At 40.0% G+C, this 22,075-nt stretch overlaps 1 protein-coding gene across 2 annotated transcripts; it reads left to right on the forward strand.

The window, feature by feature from the left end:
• Window positions 1–2,234: 2,234 nt before the first annotated feature.
• On the forward strand, window positions 2,235–21,818 carry sbno1 (strawberry notch homolog 1 (Drosophila)). Of its 2 annotated transcripts, none has more exons than XM_047372930.1 (33): window positions 2,235–2,573; window positions 4,827–4,946; window positions 5,042–5,140; window positions 5,254–5,481; window positions 5,573–5,714; window positions 6,115–6,215; window positions 6,296–6,386; window positions 6,728–6,888; window positions 11,305–11,438; window positions 11,560–11,650; window positions 11,736–11,897; window positions 12,036–12,171; window positions 12,270–12,375; window positions 12,474–12,627; window positions 12,710–12,892; window positions 13,102–13,199; window positions 13,283–13,434; window positions 13,555–13,758; window positions 13,838–14,005; window positions 14,093–14,262; window positions 14,355–14,486; window positions 16,188–16,323; window positions 16,444–16,556; window positions 16,644–16,715; window positions 16,798–16,897; window positions 17,048–17,122; window positions 17,228–17,374; window positions 17,498–17,592; window positions 17,688–17,774; window positions 18,966–19,103; window positions 19,193–19,269; window positions 19,393–19,586; window positions 19,773–21,818. In XM_047372930.1, the coding sequence occupies exons 2-33, from the start codon at window positions 4,827–4,829 to the stop codon at window positions 19,913–19,915; spliced, it is 4,209 nt and encodes a 1,402-aa protein (XP_047228886.1). In that variant the 5' UTR covers window positions 2,235–2,573; the 3' UTR covers window positions 19,916–21,818. The 2 variants fall into 2 exon arrangements, with proteins under 2 accessions (XP_047228886.1, XP_047228887.1); XM_047372931.1 differs by having other exon boundaries at window positions 5,576–5,714.
• Window positions 21,819–22,075: the final 257 nt, after the last annotated feature.

A 22,075-nucleotide genomic window follows, 5' to 3' on the forward strand; every position in this document is an offset into this window, starting at 1 on the left:
TTTAGCTCATCCAGAGTGTTGGGTCTTGAGTCTCTCAACGTTCTCTTCACAATATCCCACAGATTCTCTATGGGGTTCAGGTCAGGAGAGTTGGCAGGCCAATTGAGCACAATGATACCATGGTGAGTAAACCATTTACCAGTGGTTTTGGCACTGTGAGCAGGTGCCAGGTCGTGCTGAAAAATGAAATCTTCATCTCCATAAAGCTTTTCAGCAGATGGAAGCATGAAGTGCTCCAAAATCTCCTGATAGCTAGCTGCATTGACCCTGCCCTTGATAAAACACAGTGGACCAACACCAGCAGCTGACACGGCACCCCAGACCATCACTGACTGTGGGTACTTGACACTGGACTTCTGGCATTTTGGCATTTCCTTCTCCCCAGTCTTCCTCCAGATTCTGGCACCTTGATTTCCGAATGACATGCAGAATTTGCTTTCATCTGAAAAAAGTACTTTGGACCACTGAGCAACAGTCCAGTGCTGCTTCTCTGTAGCCCAGGTCAGGCGCTTCTGCCGCTGTTTCTGGTTCAAAAGTGGCTTGACCTGGGGAATGCGGCACCTGTAGCCCATTTCCTGCACACGCCTGTGCACGGTGGCTCTGGATGTTTCTACTCCAGACTCAGTCCACTGCTTCCGCAGGTCCCCCAAGGTCTGGAATCGGCCCTTCTCCACAATCTTCCTCAGGGTCCGGTCACCTCTTCTCGTTGTGCAGCGTTTTCTGCCACACTTTTTCCTTCCCACAGACTTCCCACTGAGGTGCCTTGATACAGCACTCTGGGAACAGCCTATTCGTTCAGAAATGTCTTTCTGTGTCTTACCCTCTTGCTTGAGGGTGTCAATAGTGGCCTTCTGGACAGCAGTCAGGTCGGCAGTCTTACCCATGATTCGGGTTTTGAGTGATGAACCAGGCTGGGCGTTTTAAAGGCCTCAGGAATCTTTTGCAGGTGTTTAGAGTTAACTCGTTGATTCAGATGATTAGGTTCATAGCTCGTTTAGAGACCCTTTTAATGATATGCTAATTTTGTGAGATAGGAATTTTGGGTTTTCATGAGCTGTATGCCACAATCATGCGTATTAAGACAATAAAAGACCTGAAATATTTCAGTTAGTGTGCAATGAATCTAAAATATATGAATGTTAAATTTTCATCATTACATTATGGAAAATAATGAACTTTATCACAATATGCTAATATTTTGAGAAGGACCTGTAAACCAAATAGTCAGTCAGTCAGTCATTTTCTACCGCTTAATCCATAGTGGTTCGCGGGTGTAAACCAAATAGTTGTAGTCAAATGTTATGTTGACAGAAGCAATTAAACAATTTAAACCAATTTACACAACTGTACACTATTTCATATACAAATACAAATAAATATTGGGTCATAAAGTGGAACGTGAATAAAATACATTTATATTTATTATGTATGCATAAATGTGAAAACCTGTTAGGTAAACAAGGGCATTCACAGGTTTGTACTTTAGCACCACCTAGAGGCCAATTAAGTTACAGCAGTCCGAGTTTTCCTAATCAGACAGAACAAATCAATTTTCTTTTTCAATGAAACAATGTATTACACAGGCTCCACATTTTATGGTCTAAATGCTTAGGCTAAAATGTTATCAGTATAACATAAAACATCAGTTTGGAATTTTTTTAAGATAGATTTCTAGTATTTGCTGCGGTCAAGCCTTTTACAATAAGCTTAACTAACTTGCATGTAGACAATTAACCGTTACGTGATTTAAGTCTTTGGGAACACACTTAGTAGTTTCTGGGGGGATAAAATGGCATGCATTCACTGTGTCACGCAGTTAACCATCTAAACTTGAAAGCTGAACTCTCGAAGGGGAAATCCACTTTCTAACTAAGTCACCTGTAAGCAGGGACGACTGATGAGCTTCGAACTCTATCAAACATAATTTGCTTAAACTTCCTTTTCTCAGTTTGTCTTTTCTATTACAGTTAACATCTGCAAGCAGTCTGTTAGCTAAATTCCATTTCTAGGAAATACGTGTACGGATAAAATTATTATTCGTAGTAGTAGTCGCAGTAGTAGTAGTATTTAATTTTTTTTCTGTTTCAAATAGTTTGCATTTAGTGATTCTAATCCTAGGCAATCAAGGAAATACAAGCGTATAGGACAAAGAGAACTTGACAGAAAGTTATTAATAAAAACATAATATTCAGCTAATGAAAAAGGAAGAGAACGAAGAAGAAGAATCAACCGGCGTCACTTCCTTTCGGGAGCTGTCAGGGTCACGTGATGTGGTATTAGCTCGCCGACTCTGCTATGTTTTTCGTTTGTTTCATTGTTTCAGAAATGCGACGTTTCATGCTTTTATCGGTGTGTTGTCGTCGAGGGACGTCCCGCGGCCGCTCTAAGACCCGTTTTCAACGACCTCCGTCGAGCACTTTCGCCCTAAAAACGGCTGCAGTTGGCCTGCACGTCACGTGACCAGCATGCGACGGAGCGTTTGATAAAAAGATGGCGTGAGCTCGAGCAGAGAGGACAAACAAGCACCGAACTGCTGAGAGCTGCTGACCGTGAGCCGCAGCTCCCATATTAAAGTAAGGCGAGGTATTCTTAGCGTGAGAACCAGCTGTTTCTGACGCTTACACATTGATTTATCATAAGCTCCCAGTTATTTCACGTTTTTACATTGAAGTGATTAACCATAGTCTTTTTTTTTTCTAGGCTTTTAGTCCTCGTATCCTGGTTGCTAACGTTAGCCAGCCACATAAACTGAGGCATAGTGCGCGTGCGAAAACCGTTAATAACGTTAGGACAACAGGGGCCGGCTCGCTGATTTAGCTTCCAGTTAGCTTTCATGAAGTAGGTTATGGAGGCCAGATTGAAAACTCTGGTTATCTTTGAGTCCTCTGGCTGTTCAATTTTGCTAACGTCATTTATCAACAACTGAATAACTTCAGCAGCGCCGCAATAACGAGCTACCTGTAAACTTTATTATGAGCTGTTCTGTTACAACATAAGCTTACATCAACCTTGCAAACGTCTGCTAATGATAAGAGAGATTATTGTGTGAAATGTTACAGCAGAGAAAATTATTTTAACATGTGCACCTGTATCGGTGGTTACTGTCACTGTCAGTAACATTTAGTTTTAAATGTTTGGTGATCTTCTCTGTCAGCTGCGTGGTGCTAAGCATCATGTCCGCCTATTTTATTTGCAGACGTTTAAACCACAGTTGCCTTTTTAACGATGTCAAAATGAGTGATTGTGACGAGGCTTTGTATTTAGCTTTTGAATAGTAAGCAAGCTAGCATAAGAAAGCTATGTCACGCTGTTTTAACCAAGTCAGTTTAGCAGCTAATAGAAAAGTGAAAGGGAGATTTACGACATGAAATTTTGTCATTAAGAAGGATGATTAGTCCTCAAAGTATGTGGACGACTTGTTATAAACTGTATTATGGCGGTGTACGAGTAGGTTCGTTGTTAAGGAAATCCTACGTTGAGTAGGTAGGTGCAGGAAGTTGAAGGCAGGGCATTGTAAACACGTGTCTTGTTTTGGGTCACTTTGAAACAACTCGTGGCTTCGACATTACTGTAGTAAAAGTATCCGAATTCGCCCATCTTTACTGTATAATGACTAGGGAATTGTACGTTTTGGGGGCTGTGTTTCCATCTTTAACTTCCACTTTCATTTCAGCCCGGATCTTGTTTCTTGAAGAAAGTTACTTCATTAGACTTTCTTGTAATCCTTAAATACATTGTAACTGCATGGTTAGGATGTTCTTTTTGTGACCTGTATATTTTAAATGCATTTGTCACTATGTTTAGATATAAATATAACTTGAAATATAACCTCATAGCCTGTTTTTACATGTGGGTCATTGTGTTCATTATATATTATAAAGAAATTGTTGTTTATTTTATGATTGACCTAAAATTTTTCATCACTTACTGAATTTTCTTAATAAATAATACACTTGTGTTGTTTACTTTTGACTAATTTATGTGCCATGAGATGTTAAAATGTTGTTTAGGTCATCAGTGAAGTGTAGCTATTGGGTTGTACACTGTATGATTTCAAATGTTTAGTGTTGCGTTCATATCTAAGCTCATGTGCCACCCTACTTGATCAGTCTGTTGTTTTTTTTTAACACTGATTACTTGTAATTTTCCAGTTATATATTTTTTTAAAGACTACAACCTTAGCCTTTACCATTCTCTTCATTACTGGTTTGTTTCATCGTAACACACAATACAGAGTGGATATGTTGTCATTTGATGGACAGCAAATTATGCCAATTAATGTTTGAGATACATCTATCAGGCTTTTTCGTGCCAGTTACTGAACAATTCCCATTTCTCTTTATCTGACCCTTTGGTTCCTTTTGTCTAAATACTATAGCATATAATGTCCTGCAAGGTCTTTGGTAGCTTGAATCCAGTAGAAGCTTAAATAATTGCAAGATCCTCCCCATTAATGCGTCAAAGCTAATGTTTTTGACCGTTGCTAGATTTTTACTAAACTTAAAAGAAAGTGCATCTGAGAACTTGTTTTTTGATGTCTTCATTAACCTAAAACGGTGATATTTCCTGGTTTTGATATTTATAACCAATAATAGAAAATCAAATTTTTTACTCTTTGACTTGTATGTTTTCGGTCACGGGAAATTTGGCCGATCCAGATCTTTTGACCAATTGATTTGTGAATCTCTGTTATATACTGCTGATCGATCCCTTTAAAACATTACATTTTCATCTATGTATTTCTTTATTTAATTTTGTTTCTTATTTTAATTAATGAAGAAAAAAAAGGCCCTCTTGCTATAAGGTTATATTCATTGGATTTGCAGATGGATCCTGGACAGGATTTGCTACTCGCTGCTTTAAGTGAGAGTGGAATTTGCCCAAATGATATTGGGCTATTTGATGTGGATTCTCAGGATGTTACACAGCCCCCTACAGCCCAGCAAGTAAGACGATCCTCAGTAAATTATCTAGAAGACAATAGTTTCCTTTTATTTCCATCACAGCATGAATCCCAATTCTAATCCTGACCTCCTTTCAGTCCATCTCCATCAGTGCTCTGGATGTTGGGGTGGGAGCAGAATCAGTGGAAGTTGTTCGACCTGAGCCTCAAAGTGCAGTTCCAGTTGTTGCAATCAGAGTAAGCTCACAGAACATGTTTCCTTATTTGACTGTATTACAAAGCTTTCTGGTAGCCATTTGATCTAAAAATGAATGAATAATTCCCTTTGGTTGTTCTTTGTTTCCAAACAGCATAAGCCTCAGCCATCAACAACCACATTTGTCTTAAATCAACTGAATCAGTTGCCATCACTAGGGGGTACTGTTACCAAACAGTCAGCTACCAACCCAATCAAACATACCATAACAGTCACCAAGGTGGTCCATGTCACCAATTCAGGACTGCGTGCTTCAGCAACCCCCTCACCCGCAAGCTTTCCTCCTTCAGTGTCCACGTTAGTGCCTTCTAACAAAGATCAGGTACATTTTTTAAATGTTTTTTCTGTTTTCAATATCTTGTATATTAACATTTTTTGATTAAGTTAATCATATGATGGTTTTTTTTTGTCAGCAGATTCAGCTGAAAGATCTTCTTCGGCCCAACAATATGAAAACGACAGTTTTAAAGGGCAGCAGTCTAATGGAGCTGATGAAACTTAAACCTCCACCGGACATTGCTCCACCTGTGGCAACAGCTACAGCCACAGGTCCAGGTAATCCATTTGAATGGGAGGGTGACAAAACACCCTAGAGTTATACTCAAATAAAGGTTCTCCACTTTTATTTTATGATACAATTTGGGTCTTAAAATTCTAGGTTTTATGAACAGAAGTTGAAAATACTGTCTAAAATCTATAATCAGGTGTCAGATAAGTTTAGATATTTCTGAAGGCTTTTTTTTCTGAGAAAAAAAAGGCAAATAGAAATCAATTACTTGTATCTTTTTCTTATTTGATCACTAAGTTTATCAGTCAGGGTTTCCTGAACAGTGATGGTGGTTTTGGGGGGGTTCAACTAACTGAGAGCATTATCAGAGGAATTATTCTACCCTGGATCCATCATTATAGTTCATTGATCCATTGTTAATATTCTGGTATTTGTTTGGTGTTTCAGGTGAAATTAACAATGGGATTAAAAAAGAAGGGTTGGGTAAAGATGGCGCCAGGATCTGGATTAAAGACGACATTAAAATGCAAAACTTTACAAATACTCTGGTAAGTCTCATTAGGTTTGGTAAACAAACAGTGCTTTAATATTGAAATGGGAATTACTTTGTATTCCAATTTGTGTGCAGAAAGGCCTAAAAGAAGAGGATGAACATGAGGAGGAAGAGGAAGAAGAGCTCGGTCACGCAGAGACTTATGCAGAGTACATGCCAATGAAATGTAAGAATATTTCAAGGTTAACAGTAATGGTTTTTTCTTCAAGTTAGGATTATTCATCTAAAAATGATAAGAGATGGTATTAAATGTTTCTCACAAGGCTGATTCATCATTATTTAAAATGTTTTGTCAAGCCTGGTCCGATACCTGTACTTGATGTGCAGAATAATTGAGTAACTAGTTATGAGAGAAACTTGATAAGATGTCCAGATTATGTTACATAATTTTGTATCAGTTTAAATCCTTTAACATTTTAGGACAAGATGTGTTCTTTAATTTCATTGTTTTACTGACTTTAATTAATTGAAACATTAATTTACTGACCTTTGACCTTGTAAATGTAGTAAAGGTTGGCCTGAGACATCCTGATCCTGTAGTAGAGACCAGCTCTCTCTCCAGCGTGAGTCCTCCAGATGTGTGGTACAGACAGTCCATCCCAGAGGAGGTGATTGATCGTGGCTGCTTGTCAGCACTGCAGTTGGAAGCGATCACATATGCTGCTCAGGTAGGCAGTTTACATGAGTGAAAACACCTGAGTTTACCTCTCCAATAAAAATAAAGGTTACTCAAAAATGGTGACTTTATATGAACAGACAGCTGCCTCAATACTCATGAACATTTCTTAAGCTCAGGTAATGTATGAATTGCTGATACTGTTGTGCTTCAAGTTGTAACGGCAACTAATTAAATCCAACCTGTATTGTAACCATGTGATGTTCCACAGTCATTTAATTTTGTATGATCTTGTGGTCTCTGAAACTGGCCATGCTAGAGCACATTCAGGTCAAAGGCACACAGTCGTACCACCACAGTAAGGATCACAATTTATAAGACACATTGAATAAGTTAAAGCTGGAGGCACACTACACAACTTTCAGTCTGTACAGATTTTGAGAAGACCTTGAATTTCGCACTAACATACTAGTTTGAGCCGATTTTAGTTTTTTTTGTTTTTGTTTAATGACTGAAGGATTGGACTTAACCAGATCCATCTGAACACAACAAACTCGCAAGAGTGATAGTTTAGGGGTTAACACATATCAGAAGATAGCAGTAATAGAGCATGTTCTCAGTATGCAGACACACTATTTGTTTTCTGTTACAACATAAGCGTGCTTGTTGTATACAGTATACTATTTGGACTGGACTGCGTTAGCAAAAAATTGAATTTGGAAAATAACTTGATTCTGATTGGAAAATATTGGGTCCATAATTGGTTCATACTACCAGACAGTGTGCAGATGCGTTTCACTGTGACTGAGGCTGCAGATTTCTGTGCCAATTCACCGTGCCTGCTGGTCCTTTTATTAGTGCAGACTGAAGCAGACTTTCCCCGACTAGGAATCACTTGAGATTTTTAGTTACTCATTTCTCTCCAAATGTTTATGGCTTTTATTTAGGCATTTAATTTTAAAGGCGGCTCAAATACAGGTCCTTCTCAAAATATTAGCATATTGTGATAAAGTTAATTATTTTCCATAATGTCATGATGAAAATTAAACATTCATATATTTTAGATTCATTGCACACTAAGTGAAATATTTTAGGTCTTTTATTGTCTTAATACGGATGATTTTGGCATACAGCTCATGAAAACCCAAAATTCCTATCTCACAAAATTAGCATATCATTAAAAGGGTCTCTAAACGAGCTATGAACCTAATCATCTGAATCAACGAGTTAACTCTAAACACCTGCAAAAGATTCCTGAGGCCTTTAAAACTCCCAGCCTGGTTCATCACTCAAAACCCCAATCATGGGTAAGACTGCCGACCTGACTGCTGTCCAGAAGGCCACTATTGACACCCTCAAGCAAGAGGGTAAGACACAGAAAGACATTTCTGAACGAATAGGCTGTTCCCAGAGTGCTGTATCAAGGCACCTCAGTGGGAAGTCTGTGGGAAGGAAAAATTGTGGCAGAAAACGCTGCACAACGAGAAGAGGTGACCGGACCCTGAGGAAGATTGTGGAGAAGGGCCGATTCCAGACCTTGGGGGATCTGCGGAAGTAGTGGACTGAGTCTGGAGTAGAAACATCCAGAGCCACCGTGCACAGGCATGTGCAGGAAATGGGCTACAGGTGCCGCATTCCCCAGGTCAAGCCACTTTTGAACCAGAAACGGCGGCAGAAGCGCCTGACCTGGGCTACAGAGAAGCAGCACTAGACTGTTGCTCAGTGGTCCAAAGTACTTTTTTCGGATGAAAGCAAATTCTGCATGTCATTCTGAAATCAAGGTGCCAGAGTCTGGAGGAAGACTGGGGAGAAGGAAATGACAAAATGCCAGAAGTCCAGTGTCAAGTACCCACAGTCAGTGATGGTCTGGGGTGCCGTGTCAGCTGCTGGTGTTGGTCCACTGTGTTTTATCAAGGGCAGGGTCAATGCAGCTAGCTATCAGGAGATTTTGGAGCACTTCATGCTTCCATCTGCTGAAAAGCTTTATGGAGATGAAGATTTCATTTTTCAGCACGACCTGGCACCTGCTCACAGTGCCAAAACCACTGGTAAATGGTTTACTGACCATGGTATCACTGTGCTCAATTGGCCTGACAACTCTCCTGACCTGAACCCCATAGAGAATCTGTGAGATATTGTGAAGAGAACGTTGAGAGACTCAAGACCCAACACTCTGGATGAGCTAAAGGTCGCTATCGAAGCATCCTGGGCCTCCATGAGACCTCAGCAGTGCCACAGGCTGATTGCCTCCATGCCACGCCGCATTGAAGCAGTCATTTCTGCCAAAGGATTCCCGACCAAGTATTGAGTGCATAACTGTACATGATTATTTGAAGGTTGACGTTTTTTGTATTAAAAACACTTTTCTTTTATTGGTCGGATGAAATATGCTAATTTTGTGAGATAGGAATTTTGGGTTTTCATGAGCTGTATGCCAAAATCATCCGTATTAAGACAATAAAAGACCTGAAATATTTCAGTTAGTGTGCAATGAATCTAAAATATATGAATGTTAAATTTTCATCATTACATTATGGAAAATAATGAACTTTATCACAATATGCTAATATTTTGAGAAGGACCTGTAGTCTCTTTTAAAAAGGTTGTAAGCAGTTAATATCTTACCTGCAGTGTAGGGTTGGGTGGTATGAACAAAACATGACCATTTGTTATAATAAAATCACAATTTTCCCACATTAAGGCATAGCTTTTACAGATAAAAACCACTCAAGGGGGACCTAGAGCATTTCTTAATAGATTCTAATGGGGTTGCACAATTTTGCCAACATGCGTCAAGCACAGTTGTCATTGAAGAAATGTTGCCATTTTTAAGTAAACTGTTTTAATGTTTTGTATAATTCAAAACAATTTTAGTTTGAAAACAACACACCAGTTATGCTCCCTCTCAACACTGATGATTTTGTAGTGATTATTGTGAGCAAATTCCTGTTTGCACTTTACTTCAGTATCACTGCTAACATTATTATTCGAAGCAGTAGTAATTGTAATAATTTCATCACACTCATAAAACCTACACCCATAAAATGTTGTCTGTATTAGATATCTGTCAGCCTGCAGCCTGAACACACAATGCACTGACTGTTGATTTTAAAGGCAGAGAGGGTATCTTAAGCAGTGTCTTTCAAAGCATTCATTTCATGTGTCACTATGGGGAGCACCTCCTGCATGACCTCATCAGAAGCATCAGTGTCATTACGGCAACTCTGAATGGCCGGCACCAGTGAAGTCTGTCAAGAGAGACCCAGTACTTCACCCTTTGAATGTGTCTGAGATGACATTTTTCTCAGGAGCCTTTTGATGATCACTGGTGCGTTTGCTGTCGACAGACTGGCCTTACCTGTAGCAATACCTTACACTGCTAGCTAGGAAATGGCAATATTTCCCCCCTTCCCTCTTCTTAATTAGCTCTGCAAGCTTTTTGAGCAATCCACTAGGCTGCTAAAGGGAATGTCACGGGGCAGTGTTTGAAGCTGGGTAGATGAATATACCCAGCTAATGGCCCTGACATTCCCATTGCTACAGACAAAGTATGTGGCAGCCTTGCTCTCTCTTAACCAATTCTGGAAGAAGATGGGGCAGATTGCTAGGATTTATTTATCAGGCAATAGAGAAGAGGACTCTACTATGCTTGTTAAGTGCCACAAGGCTGCAAAATCTACTGCTTTGGAAGAAGACCGGCAGCCCACTGTGTTCTGTATCCTGAACCTGGATATGTGGAACATGCAGCTGTGAGGTGGAGCATCCCATGGCCAGGTGTTCAGAGGTTGTAAGATCTTGGTTTGATGGGAAAATAATGGCAAAGGTTAAAACGGGAAAGCATGTACTGGCTGTTTTTCTGGAGCTCCTGAATGAATTGCGTTGATGTGGAGAGATGAACTTTGCAGCCACATGGCCCCAGTCAAGCAGCTGGTTGTGACATGCCATGATCCGAAGACCTCACTGTCATCCTCAACGATGACCCTTGCTTCTAAGAAAGACCACTTATTAACAAGTGCTGTAGGACGACAACCCCGTCCTTTTAGAGCTTTTATTCTGATGACATGACGGGCAAAGTTGGAAAAAGACATCACCACTAAGAAAGATAAGACACTGCCCCCCTAAGTCTCTAGAATGCATCATCACCCCCATCCAGAAGAGCTGTGAGGAGAAAAAGAGGGAGGATGAGGTATTGAAACTCTGTCTGCCAAGGCGAGGGCACCTCCCAGCTCTGGTGCTGCATCAGTCATCACAACCTCCTTTTCCTGTGCAACTAATAATCAGCCTCTTTGAACTTTACGAATGTTTAATGGTTAATAAAACTGTTAATTTTGTAAAAGGATTTCAAAATACATTAAAGTCTTAAGGACTACCATCCCCCTCCCAAAGTTCGTTGCTAATCTAAAAAATTACCACTTCCCCACCTTAATTTGTTTTCATTTTCAGTATTTGCTTTCTCATTGTGTCACAGCAACATGAGACATTCCTACCCAATGGTGACAGAGCTGCCTATCTGATTGGTGATGGAGCTGGTGTGGGGAAAGGCCGCACTATTGCAGGGATTATTTATGAGAACTACCTTCTGGGCAGAAAGAGATCACTTTGGTAAATAACCTGAAAGATTTAGATTTTATCTTGAAAACAACTCATTCATTTAACAATTGTTTTAAAGCTCTCACAGTCTTCTGTGTTTTCTTACCTAACATACTTTGTTTCCTCTGTTTAGGTTTAGTGTCTCCAACGATCTAAAGTATGATGCTGAAAGGGATTTGAGGGACATTGGAGCCAAGAATATTCAGGTTCATTCTCTGAACAAGGTAAGATTTTTGAATTATACATGAACACTAAGGACATGAAATGTTGTCTTGTTGAAAATACTTATGTAATTTTGATCATTTTCAGTTTAAATATGGAAAAATATCCTCAAAACACAATGGGAGTGTGAAGAAAGGGGTGATCTTTGCCACCTACTCGTCCTTGATAGGAGAGAGCCAATCAGGAGGGAAGTACAAGACCAGATTTCAGCAACTTCTCCACTGGTGTGGGAAAGACTTTGATGGAGCTGTATCCTTTCACACATTCATTACTACAGTTTATTTGTACAAATGAAAACCATAACTATACATATAAATAATCACTCTTTAAAAGTATAAAAAACACTTAAAGAGAAATTGGTAACTTTCTTTAACAAGATGTCTGTAGATTGTCTTTGATGAGTGTCACAAAGCGAAAAATGTTTGTCCCATCGGGTCTTCCAAACCAACAAAGACTGGCCTTGCAGTTTTGGAGCTGCAGAATAAACTTCCCAAAGCTCGGGTTGTTTATGCCAGCGCTACTGGTTAGTAGACAGAATCAAACGGCTTGACATCCAAACTCATGAACCTGTGTCGACATGATGTACTAAGGCTACATGTTTCCATCCCATCTTTCATCTAGGAGCCTCTGAACCACGAAACATGGCGTATATGAATCGGCTGGGCATTTGGGGTCATAAAACTCCGTTTAGAGAATTTGGCAATTTTATTCAAGCAGTTGAACGCAGGTATGTTGTTTTTTTTGGCAACAAAATCTTTTTACAATGTTATACACTTGAAACGTCTTTTAAACATGTATTCTTATTAATTGTTGCTCTACTTTCAGAGGTGTTGGCGCCATGGAAATAGTAGCTATGGACATGAAACTCAGAGGGATGTACATAGCCAGACAGTTAAGCTTTACAGGGGTGACTTTCAAGATTGATGAGGTATCTCTAACTCACCAATACATCAACATGTACAACAAGTCTGTGAGGCTGGTAAGTAAAACAATGCATTTTAATTATTTTGTCAAATCCAACAAAATAGTACAACTTCAATTTCTACATTTCTGTGTCACAGTGGGTAAGTGCACGCGAGAAGTTCCAACAGGCTGCTAACCTCATGGAGGCAGAGCAACGCATGAAGAAGTCCATGTGGGGTCAGTTCTGGTCCGCCCATCAGAGGTTTTTTAAATACCTCTGCATCGCCTCCAAAGTCCGCCGGGTGGTCCAGTTAGCCAGAGAGGAAGTTCAGAATGGAAAGGTAAAACTACTCCTTAAAAATGGATTGTCCTCTATAACAAGTCTTCAGATATTTAAAGAGGTACTTTTTTTTATTAGTTATTTGACAGAGAATGTGCAGCTTTGACAGTTTTAAGTTTGTTAGGAAATAAGAGAAATTAAACGTCTTACTTTAAATAGTCAGTGTTATCCTCTGTGTTTAAGTAACTGAGCTGTTATTTTTCTCTGCAGTGTGTGGTGATCGGTCTTCAGTCCACTGGTGAGGCGAGAACATTGGAGGCCTTGGAGGAAGGAGGAGGAGAGCTCAATGACTTTGTGTCGACAGCAAAGTAAGGATGTAGAAAAACTTTCTTATAAAAAAGTCAATGTAATATTGTAGCTATATGGCTTCAATGCTGTGATTTTATTGCAGAGGCGTGCTGCAGTCCCTGATTGAGAAGCATTTTCCAGCTCCAGACAGACAAAAGCTTTACAGCTTGCTAGGCATTGACCTCTCTGCAAAAAAGACACCCTCTCCCACTGACAATACAGCAGAGTCTGAACAAAAGGGAAAGAAGAGAAAAGGTAATTTAAACAAATAGGATAAATCTTAATAAAATCATGCTCAAAGAATAGGATGCATTAAAATGAGTTTAAAAAAATTATAACCATGTATAACATGCCTAACATTCTCTATCGCTCCAGGCTCAGAGGCCAAAAAACAGCCTAAGAAGAAGCCTCGCAAGCATGGTGGTCTGTCAGGTACGAGCTCAGAGGAGAGTGAGTCTGGGGAGTCGGACAAAGAGTCTGGGAAAGACAGCGATGACAGCTTCAAATCTGTCAGCTCAGCAGATGAAGATGATGATTTCAATCCTTTCAGAGACGAATCTGATGAAGATGAGGAAGATGGTGAGTTCATAAAGAATTGAAATATGTCAATTTAGAGTATATTCAGTGTGCAAAACAAAACTGTCTGCCACCCTCCTAGATCCTTGGCTAATCAGGAAGGAGCCAAAGAAAGGCAAAGAGAAGAAAAAGAAAAAGAGGAAGAGTATTGATCCAGACTCGATTCAAAGTGCCTTGTTAGCCTCAGGGCTGGGCTCCAACAGGCCGGGTTTTACAACTTCTGTTAACGCCCCCATCACGCCTGCCACGGGTTAGTATGCTCCTTAGTGTAGAGCAAAGTTGTAATACTGTGAATAGTCTTCTGGAGGTAAATGTGTGTCTGGATTTGTTCCTCAAGTCAAAACCGAGAGCCAGGAAAGCTGTTTTACAAGTCAGGACTCGGTGGAACTTGCCCAGAAAATGAAGAAACAGCTGCTGGAACAACTAGAAGGATTGGCTGAAGATCTACCTCCCAACACCCTGGATGAGCTAATAGATGAGCTGGGAGGACCAGAAAACGTGGCTGAGGTAACATGCTTTTTAGAGCTGTACACCTTTTGGTTCTACGTTTTTAGCTGAACTGTCAATTTATAATGCATCTTAATTACTCTCTGCTTCAGATGACCGGTCGTAAAGGTCGCGTGGTCAGTAATGATGACGGCAGCATCACCTATGAATCCCGCTCTGAGCTGGACGTCCCTGTAGAAATCCTTAATCTCACAGAAAAACAGAGGTTCATGGATGGAGAAAAGGTAAAGTAATAATCATTCTTGATTGTGGGATGGAGTGTGACAAGTCTTAAAACCTTATTGGTACCTTGCTGGCCCGTCCGTTCACCATACCTGAATCCGATTGAGCACATCTGGGACATCATGTCTCGCTCCATCCACCAACGTCACATTGCATCACAGACTGTCCAGGAGTTGGCGGATGCTTTAGTCCAGGTCTGGGAGGAGATCCCTCAGGAGACCATCCACCGTCTCATCAGGAGCATGCCCAGGTGTTGTAGGGAGGTCATACAGGCACATGGAGGTCACACACAATACTGAGCCTCATTTTGACTTGTTTTAAGGACATTACATCAAAGTTGGATCAGCCTCTAGTGTGTTTTTACACTTTAATTTTGTGTGTGACTCCAAATCCAGGCCTCCATTGGTTAATAAACTTGATTTCCATTGATGATTTTGTTTTCAGCACATTCAACTATGTACAGAACAAAGTATTCAATGAGAATATTTCATTCATTCAGATCTAGGATGTGTTATTTGAGTGTTCCCTTTATTTTTTGAGCAGTGTAAAATAAGGCTCAGGGGTTCTGATGTGAGGGAGGTGCGGCAGAGAGGAGAGACGCTGCTGTCTGGACTGGTGAAGCTCCGTTTGCCTGAAGAAGTTCCAATTTTGGGCATTATGATGAACTCTTTGTCTCAGCCATTGCAGAAACGACTTTAAAGCGCAACAGCGCAGACTTTTGGCCACTGTGAAGTTAGTTTTAGGTTGAATTTTGGATACTCACCGGGTTTCTCCCATTTGATCCGATGCAGGCAGTTTGGTTACGAGCAGCTCCTCTCTGCCTCCTCCCTCTTCTTGCAGACGATGGTTCAATTAAGGACCGTCAATAAATTTCCAATGTGTGTTTTGGTAGAAATGTTTGTGCCTCTGAACAACTGGTTTGGGATGATATTAAATACAGCGTTCTGCCTACATGTAATTCAGAAAGCTGATGTGTCCTCTTCCTTTTCTTCAAGCCTTCAGTCCTGATTTATAATTTTTAAACAGTAAAATTATATTTCGATTTGACCCACTCCAGCAAATGCTCTTGAGTTTTATTAACTTTTCCCTTCACTACCTCTTGGAAAACCGTATTTTCTCCTGGTCCCATGGCCAATCAGTGAACAGCAGTCTGTTAACGTCACATATAGTCTCAATTCAGCTCCGGTCATACCTGCTCAGGAGAGACCAAAACAGTTGGTACCAGTACAGACAAACAGTAAAGGAAACGCTTGCAAAGCGAGCCGAGTGGACTCAAGTACGGCCAAATTGAGCCAGTGGAAAAGCAGCAAAACAGACCCCACAAATGTCACCGTTTTGCTCCCCTGGCGTGGGTGAACTCCTCAGTGTTACTACTAGCACTGATCTAAGAGCAGCATTTGGTGCGACACAAACTCTGATGTCAGGGGTTTTGTGGATTTTAAACAGTGGTTAAGTACCAGTCTTACAACTCCAATGAGGGGAAAGGAGATGTGTCTCATTGTCTGACACATGCTATGCTTGATTGTAATACTAGCCATTTCCTATATTTACAGTCGTCTAGCTATAAAATAATGTTTCAACTCCAACAACATCGGGCCAGTTTGGGCGATGGAGAAAGTTTGAATTTTTATGTCTTGAAAACATTTGTGTGAGTTCATGACTGGAACAATGAGATCAAGATATTACACTTTCTATTCCACCAGAACATAGCCATCATCTCAGAAGCTGCCAGCTCGGGTATATCCCTGCAAGCTGATCGACGTGTGAAGAACCAGAGGAGGAGAGTCCACATGACACTGGAGCTGCCGTGGAGTGCAGACAGAGCTATACAGCAGTTTGGTGAGGAGATGTAGCCATTTCTTCAACTACAATCTCTCTGACAAAAGTTCAGTCTGACAGTTCTGTTCTCTTGCATTATTAAAAAAAGTGTTAATATTCACTGAACTTGTTCTATGACAGGGCGAACACACAGGTCCAACCAGGTCACAGCTCCAGAGTATGTCTTTCTCATATCGGAACTTGCAGGAGAGCAGAGATTTGCATCCATTGTTGCCAAAAGACTTGAAAGCCTGGTAGGCATATCCAAGTGTCTGGTGAAAATGTTTGCAAATAAAAGGAAATTGACATAAATCAACCGTGTTATTGTCCTCCTATATCAGGGGGCTCTTACTCATGGAGACAGACGGGCGACAGAAACTCGAGATTTAAGCAGGTTCAATTTTGACAACAAGGTATACTCATCAAGCACTTGTATGAGATGCATTTGTTTAGTCTTAATTTAAACAGGTCTAACTCGTGGTGTTTTTGCTGTAGTATGGCAGGAATGCTCTGGAAATTGTGATGAAGTCTATTGTAAAGCTCGACGCTCCATTAGTGCCTCCGCCCTCGAACTTTAAAGGGGATTTCTTCAGAGGTATGAGTCATGTCCTTTGCATGGCACAGACATGAATTTGTCATCCAATCTTCAGGCTTCATGTTTTTTTCACAGTATAGATGTTAGTTGTTTTTTTTATTTCAAATTTTATCAGTTATTTTCTTACTGAATAATATTTTCTCTTTGTAGAAATTCAAAGTGGGTTGATAGGTGTAGGCCTGATAAATGTGGAGGACCGATCTGGAGTGCTTACACTGGACAAAGGTGATTTTAAAATTATGAATGACACTTAAACTAATGCCTCAGAGTACGCATCCATTCATGTTTAGGTTTTTGCAAAAATGAATAAAATGAAAAAATATTTTACAGACTACAACAACATAGGAAAATTTCTGAACCGTATATTGGGCATGGAGGTCCAGCAGCAAAATGCTTTGTTCCAGTATTTCTCTGATACACTGGCAGCAGTGATTCAGGAAGCCAAGAAGAATGGCAGATATGACATGGGCATTCTGGGTAAGTTGTTGTCATAACATCAAGCTAGTCTGTTGCACTTTGGTGTGTTTCTCCTGATGGTCAGACCACATTTGATCTTAACTGTTTCAACCTGTAAAAATGCTCTCCCCTTCTGGATGTTAGATCTTGGCTCTGGTGATGAGAAGGTGAAGAAGGTTGACTGTAGAAAGTTTCTGACACCAGGCTACACTACATCAGGACACGTGGAACTCCACACTGTGAGTCCTTTTGCATTTCTGGATCACAGCTGTATATAATCATCAGATTACAGCATCTTTAAGCTGACATTTTGCCTGTTCCTTTCACTTCACAGGTCGGTGTGGAAAGAGGAATGTCTTGGGAAGAAGCTACACACGCCTGGGCAGAGCAGAATGGATCAGATGATGGCTTCTATGTCCAGGTAGGAAATTATGAGGAAGGTTCTTGATGAAAAGAAAATCACTATAAACATGGAGCAAGTTGACATCTAATATCCGATGTGAGGGAGATTTGAAAGTCCCTGCTGTAAAATGTCTTGAGTGATGTTGTCTATTAAGCTCTAAGGAACCCCTTAGTCAAATGACTAAGTCAGACTTAGTCATTTGACTTTTCTAACTAAGCTGATGCAGTTTTTTTAGCGGTCATTCTAGCAAGAGCCTCATAGACTTAAACATCTGTAAACGAGCAGAGCATCCAGACAGAAACGAGCTAAACCTGTATCTAACTCAGCAGCAACTAACTGTTTTGTAAAATGAAACAAGTAAATGATAGTCATTTTCAATGACACATTTCAGGTTGTTTCCCTTTTATCCAACAACTAGATTTTTGTTTTTTTTCTATGAAAAGTAAATTAATTTGCTCCGTTTAATCTGTTGTGGAAGAAACATCTTGCAGAGTCTCCTGTGTGTCTTTAACTATTGATCATTTTCTACTTAATGACCTCAGGAAACATTTTATTCCTGATATGCCTGTCGTTTGGACTGAAATATTGATGCTGGTTTTAATGTCTTAGCTTTTTGTTAATGAATAATAGACAGGAACGTTCTCAAGTCTAAGAAGATTTGTTTTTATTCAGCTAATAGACATTAAGCAGAGTGACTTCATCTTTTTCTATGAAGGTTTGCTGTGGTTTTGTTTTTAATTATTTCATACAGTCATTGCTGTCCACTGCTGTATTGTGTTTTCATATAACATTTAGTTGAGTTGTGGCTCAGTGGGGAAAATTGGTCAACTGACGCTCATCATATTGAGTTAGATTCCAGCCTACCAAATGTCTTTGAGCTCCCGGGCAGGTCACCCATCCAACCCCAAGTCGCCTATTGATCATGCATACTGATGTATGAATTGTCAAGGTAGCTGGTTGAATAAGATGCCAAGGGTAAAAGCACTTTGAGTGGTTTATTATGACTAGAAAAGAGCTATTTTACTGCAATCCATTTTCTATTTATAATGTGATCAAGGTTCTTCTCCCAAAGATTCCTCTCTATCTTCATTTGATTTTCGTGGCTAATACTGCTAAGCATAACATTTCCAACCAGGATATTGTTGTTTCTTGCCCATAAGCAGTCACAGATGCTATTATTTATCTTTTGTGTGCATGACTGAATTTCAGATGAGAAATAACAGGAAAACAGCCATACTGGTCAAAGAAGTGAACACTAAGAAGAGGCTGTTCCTGGTGTACAGGCCAAACACTGGCAGACAAGTCAAACTGGAAACGTATGGAGACATCAAAAAGAAGTTTAAAAAGGTATGTTTCCCTCTTTCCTGACTATTATGGACATAAAAATTAACTAAATATTTTGTCAAGATCGATACATTTTTTTTCTCCTCTATTAGGTGCTGTCAGAAGATGCCAAGCAGCACTGGACTGACCAGTATCAGTCATCAGCAAAAATATGCTCTCATGCATACTGGTGTGTACACTTTACATCCACTTCTTACACCTAAAAGCACCAGTAGTGTGTCAAAGCAGTTATTTAGGAGCGTGTTTCTGGTGCTGTCTTTGGTCGTAATCTCCTGGTGTAATCTGCCTTTAGGCGCGGTAACTGCAAGAAAGCATCAGTGGGTCTGCTGTGTGAAGTTGGGCTACGCTGCAGGACGTACCATGTTCTGTGCGGCTCTGTGCTCAGTGTGTGGAATGAACTGGAAGAAGTGCTTTCTCCAGTCAGTGGAAGCAACGTCAAGGTGCAGATTGTCCGCCTCCGAACAGAAGATGGACAGAGGATAGTTGGCAAGTTGAAAAAGTTCCTTTGCTAATGCACTGAAAGGAACATGTTTTTTTCATTATGATGAAACTGTTTTGGTCCATCATCAAATGATTTATGCATAAACATGTGACAATGTTTGTTATAGTTAATAGGAAACGATGCAAAAACACACACTCATTGTAAACATCTTTTTTCCCTTCTTCTTTTAGGGTTGATCATTCCAGCAAACTGTGTGTCTCCATTGATTAACAAGCTCTCAACATCAGACCAGAACCAGCAGCTGGCTGTGCAGGAGCAGCAGAAGAGGCAGCTGCTCCACCCTCAAAGTCTTACTCATATAATCAACACATAACGTAGTTTCAGTCCAAACTCTGCCCCCTGAGTCCACGATCCACTCAGCAGGCATCTGGTTCTGATAATGTGTTGGTGCGCTGCATGCTACAGGGCCGCTGTTCCTCTCTCTCCACAGTTGTCCCCTGAGGGCCCAAAGTTTGGTGGCAAGCTGTGCTGACTGTTGGATGTAAAACAGTAGTTGTATTCCTTCACCTGTTTGTGCTATTGTTTTCACATGAAGATCTCTTATTGTACTCTGATATTCAGAGTGAGGTTTGTGATGCAGTCAAGACAGCTTTAAACTAGGAGGGCACAGAATGTGAGCCGTCCACTTCCTGTTGAATTTTCAAGCCTGTTTTGTCAAGTTTTTGTCAAGCTGTTTTGGCATGCAGCAAAAAGTTCCTAATTCCAGGCTAAAGATGAATGAAACAAAACCACTAGACTAGGGTCAGCCTGCTTTTAACACCGACCAACTTGTTTAGCTGTTTTTGTTTGTTTTGCAGACGGGTCTCATCTTTAGCAAATTTGGTATATTTGTTTTATTTTGGATTCCATAACTTAGTTTCTAGGAAAAACACATGCAGTGACATAAAGGCATTTTAAACTACTGTCAGTTGGGCACATCCAGAAAGCGTTAAGGAGAACTTTATTATTTACTATCACCTCTCATGTTGATTAGTGAAGGAAAAAACAACCCAAAGTTATTACTAAAATGTTTTGAGTTGGATTCAGTGGCTAAGTGTCGTCCTTCACTGTTATAAGCAGTATAAAGACCTGAAATAAATGGTTTGAGGTTTAAATATGCTCTAGTGTTAAATGGTATAAATGTAACGTTTCGAAAAGACATTTCTTCCCCTGTAGTTTTTGTTTTTAATGTCTGTTACTGGTCATTAAACGATAACAGTATCAAGTGTTTGAGACCCAGAAAAAAACTTTATATACTCTGAGAAATAGGTCTCTAGACATCCATCACTGCACTAGTGTCATAAATCAATTATTAAATGTCATTTATATTGCTTATATATGCTGTTGGAAATGCCTTGCTACTCTGCCATTTAAAGCGAAGCTAAGAAAATTACTAAGGAATACCCAGCCAAAGGGTTGTCACTAGAATGAAAAAGGCCTGGTCCTTGTAACAACCATCTTTTTTGCTTTTTACAAAAAAAAAAACAGCTCAGGGGTTCATCTCTTAAAAAAACCCAAAATCATATATTTTAGTGCATGTCTGACCAGAGTTTTCATTTAACATTTCTCAGTGCTCCTTGTTTAGCTGGATTTAAAGCTCGTCTCTTCATTGCACATATTTCATACTCCTCTCCACTTTCCAAGCCTTCTTGAGTCCAGGTATAATCAAATCTGTTTCTGTGGAATAGCACACCTCTTCTGAACCTTTGGGATTGTATTAAATTATACACAATCTGCACTGGACAGGACAGACCACATTCAGGGTGCATGATCTTTGCTGAGAGTGAAGAATGAAAAGCAGGATGGTTTTGTATGGAGGTATGCATCCTGACTCTCTGGATTAGATACGATTATGTTCATTAAGTCTGTGTCCTCTCCTGACTGATAATACATTCAACAAATTGCTTTGTATTATTTGTACAGCTTGGAATTCTTCATGCATCTTTCTGGACACCATTGGGGAGATGCTGCTTATGTGTTTAAACTTGAATGTGCACCTTGTAAAAGCCAACACCTCATGTTTTGTCTCTCGGGGTGTCGTGTGTATATAAGAGAGTAATTTGTGAAATGCCATTGATAAAATGAAAAAAGAATGGCAAGTAGATCCTTCTGAAGTTAAAACTCTTGAACTGTTTTCTTTTCTCCCTATTCATTGCACGAGTTGCACTACTGTCAAATGTACAAGTCAACATTGCGTGTAAATGCATCTTCAATAAAGCTTGGTATATATACTTCTATCTTGTTTGCAGAACTGCAAATAGCTTTAGCTTGTGTATGCATGACTAGCAAACTTAAAATCTTGGAATTATTCACAATTTTTTGTAAACCTTTATATTTTATTGCCATTTGAAAGTTGGTGTCCTCCAAAAACATTCATACTCAAGAGTTTATCACACTTGACAATGCAATAACCACAAGCTTCAAGGCATTTTAATGAGATTTTACTGTGCAGTAGACTGTTGAAGGTGGTTGTCCTGCTAGAACATGACGCTCC

Source organism: Girardinichthys multiradiatus, chromosome 8, assembly GCF_021462225.1.
Source record: "Girardinichthys multiradiatus isolate DD_20200921_A chromosome 8, DD_fGirMul_XY1, whole genome shotgun sequence".
In the NCBI taxonomy this organism is placed as follows: Eukaryota; Metazoa; Chordata; class Actinopteri; order Cyprinodontiformes; family Goodeidae; genus Girardinichthys; species Girardinichthys multiradiatus.

Bases quoted from the DNA above. Each gene is read 5' to 3' on its own strand.
- sbno1 (XM_047372930.1), top strand. From the start codon at position 4,827: ATGGATCCTGGACAGGATTTGCTACTCGCTGCTTTAAGTGAGAGTGGA. The intron at 12,628-12,709 runs GTAAGTAAAACA...TCTGTGTCACAG, and splicing joins ACAACAAGTCTGTGAGGCTG to TGGGTAAGTGCACGCGAGAA. The intron at 19,270-19,392 runs GTGTGTACACTT...ATCTGCCTTTAG, and splicing joins ATATGCTCTCATGCATACTG to GCGCGGTAACTGCAAGAAAG.